We start from the raw sequence: 17,240 nt of genomic DNA on the forward strand, positions 1-17,240 counted from the left end.
TGAACGGTTGATCGATGGTCAGTGTGGACTCAGTGGGCCGAAGGGCCTGTTTCCGTGCTGTATCTGTAAACTGATCTAAACATGGATAGGGTTGGGATCCTTCTTCAGACTGAGGGGAAAAATATTCAGATTAAATAATCAGTTCAGGTTCAATATTCCCTTGTCTATCCATTCCCTCCTCAGATGTTGCCTGACCCGCTGAGTTTAATTTAGTTTAGAGATACAGCACGGAAACAGGCCGTTCGGCCCACCAAGTCCCCACCAACTAGCGATCCCTGCACACTGACACTATCCTACCCAAACTAGGGGCAATTTTACATTTACACCAAGCCAGTTCATAAGATCATAAGTGATAGGAACAGAATTAGGCCATTCGGCCCATCAAGTCAACTCTATCATGGTTGATCTATCTCTCCCTCCTAACCCCATCCTCCTGCCTTCTCCCCATAACCCCTGACACCCGTACTAATCAAGAATCTATCAATCTCTGCCTTAAATAGATCCACTGACTTTGCCTCCAAAGCCGTCTGTGGCAAAGAATTCCACAGATTCCCACACCCCAATAAACCTCCCAACCCATAAAGAAATCAAGGGATATGGGGAAAAAGCAGGAACGGGGTACTGATTTTGGATGATCAGCCATGATCATATTTAATAGCGGTGCTTGCGCGAAGGGCCGAATGGCCTACTCCCGCACCTATTTTCTATGTTTCTACGTACGTCTTTGGAGTGTGGAAGGAAACCGGAGATCTCGGAGAAAACCCACGAGGGTCGCGGTGAGAAGGTACAAACTCCGTACAGATAAGCACCCGTGGTCGGGATCGAACCCGGGTCTCTGGCGTTGCGAGCGCTGTAAGGCAGCAGCTCTACTGCTGAGCCACCTGTACTTTTCACAGCTTTTGTCTCTTTGCTCCAGGTACATTCACTGTAATAACAGGGTCTTTGTACATTGTGTCTGCCCTGTTCTTGACCATAATCGCACTGATGACCATTCCGAAGTTGCAACATCCCAGTGTTTTAAACTTTGTCGAGTTGACAGGTGAGGAACGGCTCATTTTAGTACATCAAATGTTTGCGGTGAATAATGAAACAATATTCTCCAAATCATGCCTCCATTTCTATCTCTCAGGTTTCAAGATTTTACTTGAATTTAGTCAAACCATTGTGATCCCAATGTCAATCATTGAGTTGAAGGAAACATTTGGACAGATGAGTGAGTTAACTTTCTTTGCAATTCCTAACAGCATTATCCTCTGAGTTTCGAGCATATTTTAGTTTTTTTTAGTTTAGTTCAGAGATACAGCGCGGAAACAGGCCCTTCGACCCTCCGAGTCTGCACCAGATTGGCTTTGTGTATGTGTACCAGCACCAGAGACCCAGGTTCGATCCCGACTACGGGTGCTGTCTGTACGGAGTTTGTACGTTCTCTCCGTGACCCGCGTGGGTTTTCTCCAAGAACTCGGTTTCCTCCCACACTCCAAAGACGTGCAGGTTTGGAGGTTAATTGGCTGTGTACAAGTGTAAATTGTCCCTAGTGTGTGTGTGTAGGATAGTGTTAATGTGCGGGGATCACTGGTCGGTGCGGACCAGGTGGGCCGAAGGTCCTGTTTTCACGCTGTATCTCTAAACTAAACTAAACTAAAGTTCCTCACCACAAGATGGCGCCACAAGCTGCAGAGTTGCTGTGCCACTGTGTGTGTCTCAATATATATGTTGTATACAAAACTATCAAACAATAATAGTCCCTGTGTGGCTGTGCGGTGCAAGGATTCGCCATAGCCAATATCGCAAGCTGGGAGGAGTTTGTCTGGGCGACCGAGAAGACAATAGACAACAGGTGCAGGAGTAGGGCATTCGGCCCTTCGAGCCAGCAATCACACCCTTCAATGTGATCATGGCTGATCATCCCCAATCAGTACCCCGTTCCTGCCTTCTCCCCATATCCCCTGACTCCGCTATCTTTAAGAGCCCTATCTAGCTCTCTCTTGAAAGTATCCAGAGAACCGGCCTCCACCGCCCTCTGAGGTGTAGAATTCCACAACTCTCTGTGAGAAAAAGTGTTTCCTCGTCTCTGTTCTAAATGGTTTACCCCTTATTCTTAAACTGTGACCCCTGGTTCTAGATTCCCCCCCAATATCGGGAACATGTTTCCTGCCTCTTGCGTGTCCAAACCCTTAAGAATCTTATATGCTTCAATAAGATCCACTCTCATCCTTCTAAACTCCAGAGTGTTCAAGCCCAGCCGCTCCATTCTCTCAGCATATGACAGTCCCGCCATCCCGGGAATTAACCATGTAAACCTACGCTGCACTCCCTCAATAGCAAGAATATCCTTCCTTAAATTAGGGGACCAAAACTGCACACAATACGCCAGGTGTGGTCTCACTAGGGCCCTGTACAACTGCCTAACTGTGGGGTGTTGTAGTTTGGGAAGACTAACAAGGGCGGGACCTACACAGTGAATGGTAGGGCTCTGGGTAGTGTCGTAGAGCAGCGTGATCTAGAAGTGCAGGTGCGTGGTTTCTTGAAGGTGGAGGCGCAGGTAGATAAGGTGGGCAAAAAGGCGTTTGGCACATTGGCCTTCATCAGTCAGAGTATTGAGTATAGAAGTTGGGAGGTCATGTTGCTGTTGTATAAGACTGCATATAGAGTATTGTGTTCAGTTCTGGGCACCGTATTATAGGAAAGATGTTGTCAAGCTGGAATGGGTACAGAGAAGATTTACAAGGATGTTGCCAGGTCTAGCGTGTCTGAGCTACAGGGAGAGGTTGAGCAGGGTGGGAACCATTCCCTGGAGCACTGAAGGATGAGGGGTGATCTTACAGAGGTGTACCAAATCAGGAGAGGAATAGATCGGGTAGATGCACAGTGTCTCTTGCCCTGAGTCGTGAATTGAGGACCAGAGGACATAGGTTTAAGATGAAGGGGACAAGATTTAATAGGAATCTGAGGGGTAACTTTTTCACACAAAGGATAGTGGATGTATGGAACAAGCTGCCAGAGGAGGTAGTTGAGGCTGGGATTATCCCAACGTTGAAGAAACAATTAGACGGGTACTTGGATAGGACAGGTTTGGAGGGGTGTGGACCAAGCGCAGGCAGGTGGGACTTGTGTAGCTGGGACATGTTGGCCGGTGTGGGCAAGTTGGGCCTGTTTCCACACTGTATCACTCTATGACTCTGTGACGATGGCCATGAAGATACGGGTTGTAATCGAGTACCGGTCTTCCGTTCATGAAAGTAACCGATATGGGGCCCAAAACTGCTCACAATACTCCTCCTGCGGTCTGACCAGTGCCTTATAACCAGTACCTCACGCTGCCTCGGCAAGGCCAGCAGCATAATCGAGGAACCAGTCTCACCCCAGCCACTCCCTCTTCTCCCCTCTCCCATTGGGCACGAGGTACAGAAGTGTGAAAATGCACCCTCCCAGATTCAGGGACAGTTTCTTCCCAGCTGTTATCAGGCAGCTGAACCATCCTACCACAACCAGAGAGCAGTCCTGAACTACTATCTACCTCATTGGTGACCCTCGGACTATCCTTGATCAGACTTTGCTGGCTTTACCTTGCACTAAACGTTATTCCCTTTATCATGTATCTGTACACTGTGGACTGCTCGATTGTAATCATGTATTGTCTTTCCGCTGACTGGATAGCACGCAACAAAAGCTTTTCACTGTACCTCGGTACACGTGATAATAAACTAAACTGAACTAAATAGCTGATCTATCTCTCCCTCCTTTTTTTTTATTTAATTTTTTTTATTTTTTTTTTTTTTTTTTATTAGTAGACATATTATAAAATGTAGTTACATATTATAGTAAAAAAAACTTTTCATATACATCAGTCATACATTATTAAAATTTTCCATTATCAATTACTTCTGCTTCTAGTGTTTTTATTTTTTATAGAAAGAGGGAGAAAGAGAGGGTAGAAAGTTACAAAGAAAAAAGAAAAAAAACACAAAAAAAACACAACAGAAAAACAAGGGAGGTGGAATGGGTTACCTGTAATACATCAATGGAGGTAGGTTCGTAGGTTATAAAGTATAACTTTTCATCTGGTCCTGAGTTCAAGTTTCAGCTGGGTCCTCGTGCTGTGCCAATCTATCCCTTCAGATAGTTAATGAATGGAGCCCAAATTTTATGGAAAAGATCTTGTTTGTCCATTAAGACAAGTCTAATTCTTTCTAAGTATAGGGTCTCCGACATTTCCGTAATCCACATTTTAATCGTGGGGTTTGAAGGGCCTTTCCAAAATTTTAATATTAATTTTTTTCCGGTTATTATACTGTAGTTGAGGAAATTTCTTTGGTTTGTTGTGAGTGTTAAGCTTTGTTCTGATATTCCAAGTATTATTAATTTTGTGTCTGGGTCCAGTTTTATATAACTTCTGAAGTTATTTCAAAAATATCAGTCCAGAAATATTTAAGTTTTATACAGTTTGCAAACGTATGTGTTAAATTAGCCTCTAGATGTAGACATTTATCACAAATAGGAGAGATTTGTGGGAAGATTCTATTTAGTTTTATTTTAGAGTAGTGTAGTCTATGTAAGACCTTGAATTGTATTAAAGTATGTCTGGCATTTAATGAACATTGATGTATTTGTTGTAAACTTTCGTCCCACATATCTTTCGTGATAGGGTGACCTATTTCATTTTCCCATTTGTATCTATATGGTTCGGTCGGTGGTACCTCGTTGTTTAGTAGGGTGTTATAAATATAAGCTATTAGTTTTTCAGTATTAGGATGCTTATTCAAACATTCATCAAGAATTTCTGATTCCCTATTCCTGTAGACTTGTATATTAGATTTAACATAATCTCTAATTTGTAGATATCTGAAGAAATTATTTGAGTGCAGTCCATAATTCTGTTGTAACTCTTGAAATGAAAGAAAAGTACCTTTTCCATAAAGATGTCCTATATTTTTGATTCCATAATGTTTCCATTGTGTGAAACCTTTGTCCATAAAGGATGATTTGCATAAAGGATTATTTACAATGGGAAGGCAGAGTGGTATATTATTCAATTTTAAATCTTTTTTTATTTGTTTCCAAATTCGTATTCCACTATGTATTATGGGGTTTTCTTTATAGTAAGGAGAAATTACAGTAGATAGAAGCGAGAGCTGAAGGGACAACAACAGCCAGAGTGCTTAGCGAACATTGGCCGTTTGCTCACTGCATTTCATCAACTAAGGCATTATTTGTGTTTTTTCTTGATTCCTTTGGCATCTAAAAAGTTTCAGAAGTGATAATTCTGGCTGTAAATGTTTTAAATCGCCCATGGTTCTCAAATTGGTTTTTACATACAATACATATAAACGCATCTGAAGAAGAATTTACAGCCAGATTTATCACTTCTGAGACGTTTTCTTTCTACGTCTCTTTTATTTAATGCAGAATAAGAACATATTGACTGCATGATATTTTCTGTAATTTCAGATATCGACAGTGTGTCCAGAATACTCGCCGACATGATCTCCTCCACCGAACTGCGGAGTATTTGTCAAATAACTGCCATCTTATGCACATTGTGTGAAATTGTGATTTGGTAGCTGCGCAAAACAATGCAAATGGTGATTTATTTATTATTGTCTCTACGTTGGACTTTGCTCTTTGGTGTAAGCAGGGATGGGGCTATCATTGTGTTGCATACGTTGAATTGTACATCACTTTCACTGGTTAGCTGATATGCTGAACACTGCAACCCTGTATATCTCGGGCACAGAATAATGTGAATTATGTAAATCTTACTATGCATATCAGAAATAAAGTGTTAACCATGTTAATGGATTTCTATTATGAATTATTTTAAATTGAGTGGGTTGGTGCAATATTGGTGCCATATGCTGCTAATGTGTCGTTATCAGATATTCAGTGTTAAAAGAGAAATAAATCACAATAAAAGCGAAAAGATGTTCCTTCCACAGTGTGCAGAGTCTGGCCCGGATCAGCACGGCCAAGACACCAAAGTGAAGTTGTGGGGAGGTTTACAATATTTTTTTATTTTATGTTGTCCCTTGTCTAGTCTGAAATAAAGTTCTTCATTTGATATAAAAATCGGAAGAAATGGAAAATGTGTGTGTTTTATTATTATATACATCTATATCACATTCATAATGTGTGTTCTTTCCAGCACAATCTAATCAGTTGTATGCTCGCAGAATCAAACCATCCTTAAGATATACATCATTTGTAAATCTTGCTTAAACAAATTTAATTTTGGGAAATACTTAATTTAGATAACCCCACCATTACAGACAGATCTCATTCCACTCCTGGCTATTGGGAAGACCAGGCCCATTTTATTGTTGAGAAACGACCATAGACACAAAAACATTAAGTAACATTCCAGGGCTAGAGCAACTGGAATCTTCATATTGCTAGTATTTTCCCAAATACTGCAGTTGTGAACAGTGCGATTAGATGAATGAATTACAGAATTACAAAATCAACTCAAACACAGCATATGAGCCATTTAAAAAGAAATTATTTAAAAAACATTAAAAAAAAGAAAATTACCAGTCAAAATTTATAAACATATTATTCTTTAACAAGAATGAACAGAATTACCCCCGCAACGTTGATTACACTGCGAGTCGGGTCGGGTAGGTTCCGGTTACTACAAAATCAACTCAAACATAGTTTAGAGCCATTAAAAAGAAATTAATTAAAAATAATTTAAAAAGAAAATTACCAGTCAAATGTTATTATTTAACAAGAATTATGAATCTAACCCTATATCGCACACATAAACTATTCCCCCCGCAACGTTGATTACACTTCGAGTCGGGTCGGGTAAGTTCCGGTTACTGAAATGGACGAAAACAATGCCCACGTTCCGCTCCGTAGCGTACTACACGCCAGCCCATTGCATTTAGTAGGAGTGGCCTGTCTTGTTCCGATATCGGATCTTTGCTCAGGATAGTGGCATTAGTCAGTGAACTGGGGAAGGGGGTGGAGGGGTGGAGAGAGGCCAATCAAGGTTACTTAAAGTTGAAGAAACCTATATTTACAAGCCAGCTTGCTGCATCTGGTGTGCACCGCGTTTGTGGCCACGTACTTTGCGCGGAAATCATTTCAATCTCGGGAGTGGAGAATTTCTCTGCGGATATCGCCTCTGGCGTGGGAGTCGATACTTGTGTTTGCTGAAAGGAGTCTCGGTACATCTCAGCTCCTAGCGCCGGGGTGTGTCGGCCCAGTGAGGTTCTCTGTCTGCACTCAGCACTGATTGTAGGTATGTTGCAAAGCCTACCTGAAGCGTCGTAGAAAATCTGTCGCTGCGGGTGTGCGCGATTTTGGCGCCGTTTAGAGGGGGGCGGGTTTAAAACGCGATTTTCTCTAGGCTGTTCAAATCGAAGATGTTCAGCCTAGTTAATTATTAACGAAAAATTGCTGGAAGACCCCGTCGCAAAAGCTATTATTAGTTTTAAAAGCCTCGTATAATAGTTATAGTAGTTTAAAAATCAACCTCTAAACCCGCGAACACCAGCAACCGCAGGGTCTCATAAAGCAAATAGTAGAAGGTAGGCTGTATATTTTTACATTAAAAAGGGCTTCTAAAGATCCCTTTATACAAAGTTTAATATTGCGAGTAGCTCATTTTGGGCCCATTATATCCCGCAGTATTTTTCTGGGCATTTGAGGCACAAATCTAGCGCAATGTGAACGTTCTAAACCAGCGCGTTCACAGGAACCCACTGGAAAGCTGATTTAAATGGACTTTAATTTACAGCAATTAAACACTAAATTCCTTCCATTTGGTCTATAAATTAATGTAAATGAGATTTAAAAATCATGTTTTATTGTGAATTATTTGTGAATATTATTTGGACATTTAGGCTATTTAAAAATGTTAATCATTTATTAAGAAATGGATAGATGTTTAGATCTAGTAATTGAAGTCTGAAATTAGCTACAATTAGGTAACTAACTAATTATATGCTTTAATTTCAGGTCATCCAAGTAAGATTATTTTATATTTGTTTCAGAATGCTTCAATTTATGATAACTGAAAATTTCATTCAGTTCTCTTAATTTTTAAGAAAGTTATGGGCTTTTGACTGTTCACGATCACAGCTTTTTTGTTATGTCCATAGAAAATCAATAGGGAACAAGAAGCTCATTTCCCAGTATGAAAATGGCCATAACTTTTTAAATACTTGAGATATGAAAGTGAATTAGGTGTCAAATTAAACTTATTTTTATGCTTTATCTGATGGGATAAATTGCAGACTTGATTTTTAAAATCTCAAAATGTTGTAACATTGCTACTGATTGTGCCAGCGGGAGCTCCAAGCAAGACCATACAGAGGCAGACGGCCGCTTCCTCGATCGGTGAGTGATGCAGGTTCTTGTCCCAGGAATGGACAAGAAACAAAACATGCGGGAATATTCAGCAAAGGGGTCTCGACCGGAAACGTCACCCATTTCTTCTCTCTAGAGATGTTGCCTGTCCCGCTGAGTTACTCCAGCTTTTTATGTATAAAACGCTGGAGGAACTTAGATAACTTCAAGAATCTCTTGCTCACCACCCCTCCCTCCTTCACAGTTCTCCGACCAGTCTGTCAGTCCCTGTTTACATTTTATCTCTGCCTTGGTGACACTAGCTAACAACGATCTATTCCACATGTTCCATGATCTGCATCCCCTTTGTCTCGTTGTAACACCTTAACTTCCATAGCTCTGTGTTCCCTCTCCCCTGGCTCTCAGTCTGAAGAAGGGTCACGTCCCATTCCTTCCATCCACAGATGCTGCCTGTCCCGCTGATTTACTCCAGCGTTTTGTGTCGATCTTCAGTTTAAACCAACATCGGCAGTTCCTTCCTACACGTTTACAGGTTTATATGGGTTCAAGTTCAAGTGAGTTTATTGTCATGTGTCCCTGTATATGACAATGAAATTCTTGCTTTGCTTAAGCACACATAACATAGTAGGCATTTACTACAAAACAGATAAGTGTGTCCATATACCATAATATAAATATATACACACATGATAAATACTGATGAAGTGCAAATAACAGAAAATGGGTTAATAATAACAGAGTTTTGTCCGAGCCAGGTTTAATAGCCTGATGGCTGTGGGGAAGTAGCTATTCCTGAACCTGGTTGTTGCAGTCTTCAGGCTCCTGTACCTTCTACCTGAAGGTAGCAGGGAGCTGAGTGTGTGCCCAGGATGGTGTGGGTCTTTGATGATACTGCCAGCCTTTTTGAGGCAGCGACTACGATAAATCCCCTCGATGGAAGGAAGGTCAGAGCCGATGATGGACTGGGCAGTGTTTACTACTTTTTGTAGTCTTTTCCTCTCCAGGGCGCTCAAATTGCCGAACCAAGCCATGATGCAACCAGTCAGCATGCTCTCTACTGTGCACCTGTAGAAGTTAGAGAGAGTCTTCCTTGACAAACCAACTCTCCGTAATCTTCTCAGGAAGTAGAGGCGCTGATGAGCTTTCTTGATAATTGCATTAGTGTTCTCGGACCAGGAAAGATCTTCAGAGATGTGCACGCCCAGGAATTTGAAGCTCTTGACCCTTTCAACCATTGGTATAAATGGGGCTGTGGATTGTTGAGGGCCAGATTATTGCGCTGGCACCATATGGACAGTTGTCCGATCTCTCTTCTATACTCTGACTCATCCCCATCAGTGATACGTCCCACAGTCATGAGTCCCGCAGTCATGAGTATAGAGTGAGTACAGCAGGGGGCTGAGCATGCAGCCTTGAGGTGCTCCCGTGCTGATTGTTATCGAGGCTGACACATTTCCACCAATACGAACAGACTGTGGTCTGTGAATGAGGAAGTCGAGGATCCAATTGCAGAGGGATGCGCAGAGACCCAGTTCTGCGAGTTTGGTAACCAGCTTGGAGGGGATGATTGTGTTAAATGCCGAGCACGGGTGTCAGGGGTTATGGGGAAAAGGCAGGAGAATGGGGTTAGGGGGGAGAGATAGATCAGCCGTCATTGAGTGGCGAAGTAGACTGGATGGTCCGAATTGCCTAATTTGCTCCTATCACAAAGTCTTTATAGACATTATAGGTTTAAGGTGGGGGGGGGGGGGGTGATTTAATGGGAACCTGAGGGGTGACATTTTCACACAAAGGGTGGTGGGTGTATGGAACAAGCTGCCGGAGGAGGTAGTTGAGGCAAGGACTATCCAGTGTTTAAGCAACATTTAGACGGGTACATGGATAGGACAGGTTTGGAGGGATACTGACCAAACGCGGGCAGGTGGAACTAGTGTAGATGGGACATGTTAGCCGGTGAGGGCAAGTTGGGCCTGTTTCCACGTTGTAAAATTCTATTACTCTATGACCCGAAATGTCGTCTGTCCATTTCCAGATACTCCCCGTTCCTCCAGCACTTTGTGTTCTGCTCATGTATCAGGGTATCTGTACAGTGGGTGTGTGCATCCATCTGTGTGTGTGTTTTGTTTTAGTGCTAAAGGCAGTGGTTCATCCTGACCACAGCACTAACAATGGACCTTTGCCTCAGTGTACAGTAACTCCACAGGGTGTACAGCAAGTATTGAAAGCATGTTGCATTTTATAGCAGCAGGGCTTTGAGCGATGAGGGTACATGTTATGCGTAGGCAAGAACTGCAGATGCTGGTTTACACCAAAAGACAAACACAGGGTGCTGGAGTAACTCAGTGGGACGGACGGCATCTCTGGAGAATGCGTAGGAAGGATCCGCAGATGCTGGTTTAGACATAAAAAGCTGGAGTAATTCAGTGGGTCAGATACCATCTCTGGAGAGAAGGAATGGGTGGTGTTTCGTGTCGAGACTCTTCTTCAGTACTTTGTTTCAATAGATTTCACTTGTTTTCGAAATGCAAAAAAACCCGCTCCAGTTAGAACACAGCCCTGCATCAGTCTCTGCGTTTGTCACTTCAGATGCACCTTTTTGTTTTTAGTAACAGATCTCCGGATGTGTGGGGGGAGATATTGATTTATAATGTTGATATCTCGGTCACGCAATTAAAGGACGTTCTTTTAGGAAGGAGATGAGGAGGAATTTCTTTCGTCAGAGGGTGGTGAATCTGTGGAATTCTTTGCCACCAAAGGCTCTGGAGGCAACGTCAGTGGATATATTTAAGGTAGAGATAGATTCTTGATTAGTACGGGTATCAAAGGTTAAAGGGAGAAGGCAGGAGAATGGGGTTACTAGGGAGAGATAGAATGGCGGAGACGACTTGACGGGCCAAATGGCCTAATACTACACCTATCAGTCATGATCTTCACCTTGTTTCCCTTCACTTGTTTGAGGGGTATCTACACCGGACTCTGCCCCCAAATGTCCAGCAGCAGAAGGACCCTAGACAATGGTCCTCCCCCATGGAGCCTTGGCGTTGGCTGCACCAAGCTACAGTACATCCCCCAGCACATACTCCTGCAGTGTAGAGCGGGCCAGTCAGCAACATTCCGTGACTGATGTCTGGCTGAAATTTCCTTCCTGCAAGGAAGGAATTTTCAAGGTGGGAATGTGGGACCAGATGGATTGTTCTTACCCAGAGCTAGAAGGGACTCAATGGGCAGAATGGCCTTCATCCACACGAAAAACATACTGTGATTCTCAGTGCAATAGTTAACAACCCTCAACATGAACACGGGATTCGATACCGACCACGGGCGCTGTCTGTACGGAGTTTTACGTTCTTCCCGTGACCTGCGTGGGTTTTCTCCGAGATCTTCCGTTTCCTCCCACACTCCTAAGATTTACAGGTTTATAGGTGAATTGTCTTGATATAAATGTAAATTGACCCTGGCGCGTGTAGGATAGTGTTTCTCATTATCCCCGCACACTAAAACCCACTGTACGAGGTAATTCAAGAGTTCTCCCGAGTTTCCCCTGATTCGAACTCGGAGAATTACGGTAATAGCCGCTCGTGGGAACTCGGGTCTCTCGTCAACATTTTTCAACAAGTTGAAAAATCTTCACGAGCTTACTGCGTTCCCCGAGTACCTGCCGTTAGTGTTACCAGCCGCTAAGAGACGTCCCGAGCTCCGACGTACCGCCACGTACATTCTACGTACTTACTTACGTAGAAACGCATTCTATTCTATTCTTCTATTACTACGAGTTTGATTTTTTTTAAACTCGGGCGAGCTCTTGAATTACCTCGTACAGTGGGACAGGCCCTTAGTGTGCGGGAAACGTGGCCGGCACGGACTCGGTGGGCCGAAGGGCCTGTTTCTGCACTGTATCTCTAAACTAAACCTTAAAAAGCCGTACGTCGAGTGGATTCATCTTCATATTTTATTTCTCGTTCTATTTCAGATCACTGGATTTTGTTGACTGTCCACGTCCGGTTTAATGATGAGTGCGTGCTTGCAACTGGCCAGTCTGGGCCGGCCTTTCCAGTTGGGAATGCTGTACGACTGCCGATCAGATGCTCTGATCCCAGGTACTGGAATGTCTTCACACAAATCATGAAGTCACATGAGCCCAGAGTAGGTGAATCGAAAGACGTGATAAGGGAATAACATATAGTGCAAGGTAAAGCCAGCAAAGTCTGATTAAGGGTGGTCCAAGGGTCACCAATGAGGTAGATAATGGTTCAGGACTACTCTCTGGTTGTGGTGGGATTCAGATATACCTTCTACTCAATGAATTTATACTTCTGAGGGATTTTTTCAAATGCCCTCTGATATGGGTTGATATGAGGGAAGATCTTATACAGGTGTATAAAATCATGAGAGGATTAGATCGGGTAGATGCACAGAGTCTCTTTCTCAGAGTAGGGGAATCAAGGACAAGAGGACATAGGTTTAAAGTGAAGGGGAAAAGATAGGAATCTGAGAGGTTACTTTTTTACACAACAGGTGGTGGATGTATGGAACAAGTTACCAGAGGAGGTAGTTGAGGCAGGGACCATCCCAATGGTTAAGAAACAGTTAAACGGGTACATGGATAGGACAGGTTTGGAGGGGTATGGGCCAAACGCAGTCTGGTGGGACTAGTGTAGCTGGGACATGTTTGTCAATGTGGGCAAGTCAGGTCTCTTTACATGTTGTATCACTCTATGATACAATGGTGTCAATGCAGGGCCATAAGTTCAGTTGACCAATCTCACAATGGTGACCACAACTTTGTCAGTAATAGTCCAGTTTATACAGTGGATTGAATATTGGGCGGCAGGGTGGCGCAGCAGTAGAGTTGCTGCCTTACAGCACCAGAGACCCAGGTTCGATCCTGACTACGGGCGCTGTCTTTACAGAGTTTGTACGTTCTCCCGTGACCTGCGTGAATTTTCTCCGAGATCTCTGGTTTACCTCCCACACTCCAAGGACATGCAGTTTTGTAAGTTAATTGGCTTAGTAAAATTGTAAATTGTTCCTAGTGTGTGCAGTATAGTGTTAGTATGCGGGGATCGCTGGATGGCGTTGGCCCGGTGGGCCGAAGGGCCTGTTTCCGTGCTGTATCTCTGAACTAAACTAAACATGGATATTTGAAGAATATTTGAACACGATCCAAATCACCGCCTATCCATGTTCTCCAGAATTGCCTCCTGACCCGCTGAGTTACTGTACCACTCAATGTATTTTTAGTTTAGTTTTAGAGATACAGCTCAGAAACAGGCCGTTCGGCCCACCGAGTCCACACCGACAGGCACATTAAAGGGCCTGTCACACTTTCACTTTACTTGTGGACATTTTTCATCAGGCTAGAAAAACGGCCTGACCTACTTGATGCCATGAGTACCTACAACTAGCATCAAGGCCTGCCATGACCTACCTACAACCTCCTACGACTTTGTGACAACCTTGCTGTGAGCATGAATCAGGGGCAAACTCAGCAGAGGTCGTGAATTAGGTCGTGAAAGTGGGACAGGCCCTTAACACTACCCTACACACACTTGGGACAATGTTACATTTATAACAAGCCTACAAACCTGTACATCTTTGGCGTGCGGGAGGAAACCGAAGATCTCGGAGCACACCCACGGGGTCACGGGGAGAACGTACAAACTGCACAGACAGCACCCGTACGTAGTCAGGATCGAACCCGGGTCTCTGGCGGTGTAAGCGCTGTTAGGCAGCTACTCTACCGCTGTGCCACCAAGCCGCACCTATTACTCATGTGAACAGTCCAGTGAGTGTAGAGTGTTGTACTATCAGCCCAAGCACAGCCTGTACAGAGATTGAATCTACTGAAGGAATATTATTCAACTTTGAGTAATTTTCACATTATTAAGTTTTGATCGCTGATTTATTTTGTAGGCATCACCTTGTGGGACTTGCAGACACTGCAGAGCAACCTTGACTGTCGTGACCAGCCCAGCACTGAGTTTCACATCATTGCATCAGACTCCATGGAGAAGAAAGCCGCTGCCCTCAATGTGTCAGGGTCACTGAAAGCGAGTTTCCTGGGTGGGTTAGTGGAGGTGAAAGGGTCGGCAAAATATCTCAGAGACACGAAGGAATCAAAGCAACAAGCACGAGTTACCCTTCAGTACAAAGCAACAACCAGGTTTGAACAACTGACAATGAGTCACTTAGGGATACAGAATATTACCTACCCGAGTGTGTTTGATGAGGGCTCAGCCACCCATGTCATTACAGCAGTGCTGTATGGGGCCCAGGCCTTCTTTGTGTTTGATCGAATGACTTCTTCAGCAGAGAACACACAGAATATTCAGGGCAACATGGAGGTGATGATTAAACGTCTCCCTATGATTGCGATTGAGGGAGAGGCCTCCCTAGAAATGACAGAAGAACAGAGCTCTCAGGCCGAGAAGTATAGCTGCACATTTTACGGGGACCTCTCGCTGAAGAACAATCCCACCACCTACCGAGATGCCATCAATATCTACGCAGCACTCCCACACCTGCTGGGCTCAGGTGGAGAACATTCAGTGCCTGTTGCAGTCTGGCTCTATCCTCTCAATAAACTGGACACCAAAGCTGCTCAGTTGGTGAGGGAGATCAGGGTGGGACTGGTCAATCGCTGCCAGTGTGTCCTGGAACAGCTCAGTGAGGCCGCGATGAGGTGCAATGACCTGATGAAAGACAGTGTCGCAGTTCAATTTCCTGAGATCCGGGACAGGATACGTCAATTCCGAGAGAAGTGTCTGCAGTATAAACTGGTTTTCCAAGGGACCTTAGCCAGAGTTTTGCCGTCCATTCGGGGCGGTGGGAAGGAGGAAGGGTTGCTGGCGGACATACTGCAGAACAGGGAGCAGTCACCATTTAAACACCAAGCACTGACCACATGGCTGGATGACAAGGAATGGGAGATGATGGTTGTGGGACTTTGCCTCAGGATAATGATAGACATACCTGTTGTGAAATCAAGGAGAGAGTTGCATAAAGTGTTGATGGATCCAGTAACAGACTACGTGGTCTGCTTCACATTCACAACACTGCATCAGGAGGATTTCTACCTGACGGAGGCAATCAACTACCTCCAATCTCTAACAGCAGAGAAAATGCAGATGCCACCTCCTACTGATGGAGCCTGTACAACCCAACACAGCGAGCGCTGGTTTCACTCATTGGCTATAACTGAGAAGATGAAGGAACGGTCCAAATTGTTCCTGGATTTTGCCACAGCCAACAGTGGTGACGAGAAAGTAAAATTCCTTGTTGGATCCGCACAGGATGACAGTAACGTGGGTGCATCTATTTACGCGTATGGGGGAGGGATTGTGAGGAGCAGCTTCTTTGAACCCCCGTCTCAGCCTGAGAGACCAACAGCGAGTGGGACAACACATGACAGTGTGACGCTGCAGTTAGAGCCACCCACATGTGGTTCTGATGAGATTGTGGGCTACAAGGTAGAGTATCGAGGTAGCCAGCAGGAGAAATGGATAATACTAGATACACCTGACATATCCCACTCCTTCAGGATATCTGGGTTGGAGCCACACCAGGAATATAACATCCGATACAGAGCAGTGACCAAAGTAGGGGTCAGCAAGGCCAGTGAGATCTACAAGGTCTCCACCCATCCGACAAGTCCACCTGGTAAACCGGTCTTCCAGGATCAGTCACCCAATCCATCATTGTCCTGGGACGGACCAAGTCAGATTGGAGCTGATGTTGAAATTAATCAGTATAGGATTGAATATAGAGAAGAACCATCAGTTAAGTCCAACACGGAAGGTGGATTATGGGAGCACGTTCAGACAACAGACACACAATGCTACTATAATTTAGAGGGACTGAAATCCGAGACAGTCTACAGAGTCCGAGTGTCGGCTGATTGTGGAGAAGCAGGTTCCAGTGCCGCAAGTGAGGAGGTTTCAATGAAAACAGAAAATGCACGAAACAGAAAGGCTCTGAAATTTCTCAGCAAAGATCAATTAGTAACCAACGGAAGCCCTTCCATTTACAAGCTGAACTTCAGTCTGAAGGAGTGTCTTGACCCAAAACGTCACCCATTCCTTCTCTCCAGAGATGCTGCCTGTCCCAATGAATTCCAGCAGCATTTTCTTACTGCCTTTATGAAGGGGCAATCTCCTAACGGTGTACGCATTGTGGAATGCTCCTTCGGAAAACCCACCACAGCAAACAAGATGAAGACAATTATGATTATGGGACCAACTGGGTCAGGAAAGACAACCCTCATCAATGGGATGATCAACTACATCTTGGGTGTGGAATGGGAGGACAACTTCAGATACCAGTTAATACAGGAAGAGACAGGAAATTCCCAGGATGAGAGTCTGGCCCACACATTCACAATCTACTATCGCCATCATCAGGTAGGATTTCACATTGATTACTCTCTGACTATCATTGACGCACCAGGATTCAGAAGCAAAGATCGGTGCTGGCGAGATGAAGAGGTCATTTTTCACACCTGCAAGTTCTTGACTTTCCCACATGGTGATCAGATCGATGCCATCTGTTTTGTTGTTCAAGCCACCCTGCCTTGTCTAACTGAGGCACATAAACTTACCTTTGATAACATTCTTCGTCGTTCTAGCAAAGATATTGCAGAGAACTTTCAATTAATGGTAAAGTAAAAGTAAAGTAAATTTATTTATATAGCACATTTAAATCAACTTGCGTTGAAACCAAAGTGCTTTACATAGAAAAAAAAATTAAGCTAATAATTATAGCTTAATAATTAAATTTTAAAAAAAATCAAAAATTAAGCTAATAATAATTCGCAGATGTACGTAGTCCCCCTGTTCTGGAAGCCTTTAAAAAAGCTAATTTACCCTGGCTCAAAGACAAAAATTATATGCCAGCACACTTCAAGTTTAACAATTCAGTCATTTTTGCCC

The 17,240-nt window shown here is 43.8% G+C and overlaps 1 protein-coding gene across 1 annotated transcript in view; it reads left to right on the plus strand.

Moving 5' to 3' along the window:
* Positions 1–17,240, plus strand: part of LOC116989981 — a 53,473-nt gene that overhangs the window by 29,946 nt on the left and 6,287 nt on the right. The window contains exons 11-17 of the mRNA XM_033047534.1: positions 917–1,039; positions 1,130–1,213; positions 5,449–5,557; positions 8,293–8,343; positions 12,328–12,410; positions 14,227–16,239; positions 16,516–16,712. Coding sequence (XP_032903425.1) covers positions 917–1,039; positions 1,130–1,213; positions 5,449–5,557; positions 8,293–8,343; positions 12,328–12,410; positions 14,227–16,239; positions 16,516–16,712 — 2,660 coding nt within the window. The remainder of the gene's footprint in view (positions 1–916; positions 1,040–1,129; positions 1,214–5,448; positions 5,558–8,292; positions 8,344–12,327; positions 12,411–14,226; positions 16,240–16,515; positions 16,713–17,240) is intronic.

This window comes from Amblyraja radiata, chromosome 30 (assembly GCF_010909765.2).
Source record: "Amblyraja radiata isolate CabotCenter1 chromosome 30, sAmbRad1.1.pri, whole genome shotgun sequence".
Lineage (NCBI taxonomy): Eukaryota > Metazoa > Chordata > Chondrichthyes > Rajiformes > Rajidae > Amblyraja > Amblyraja radiata.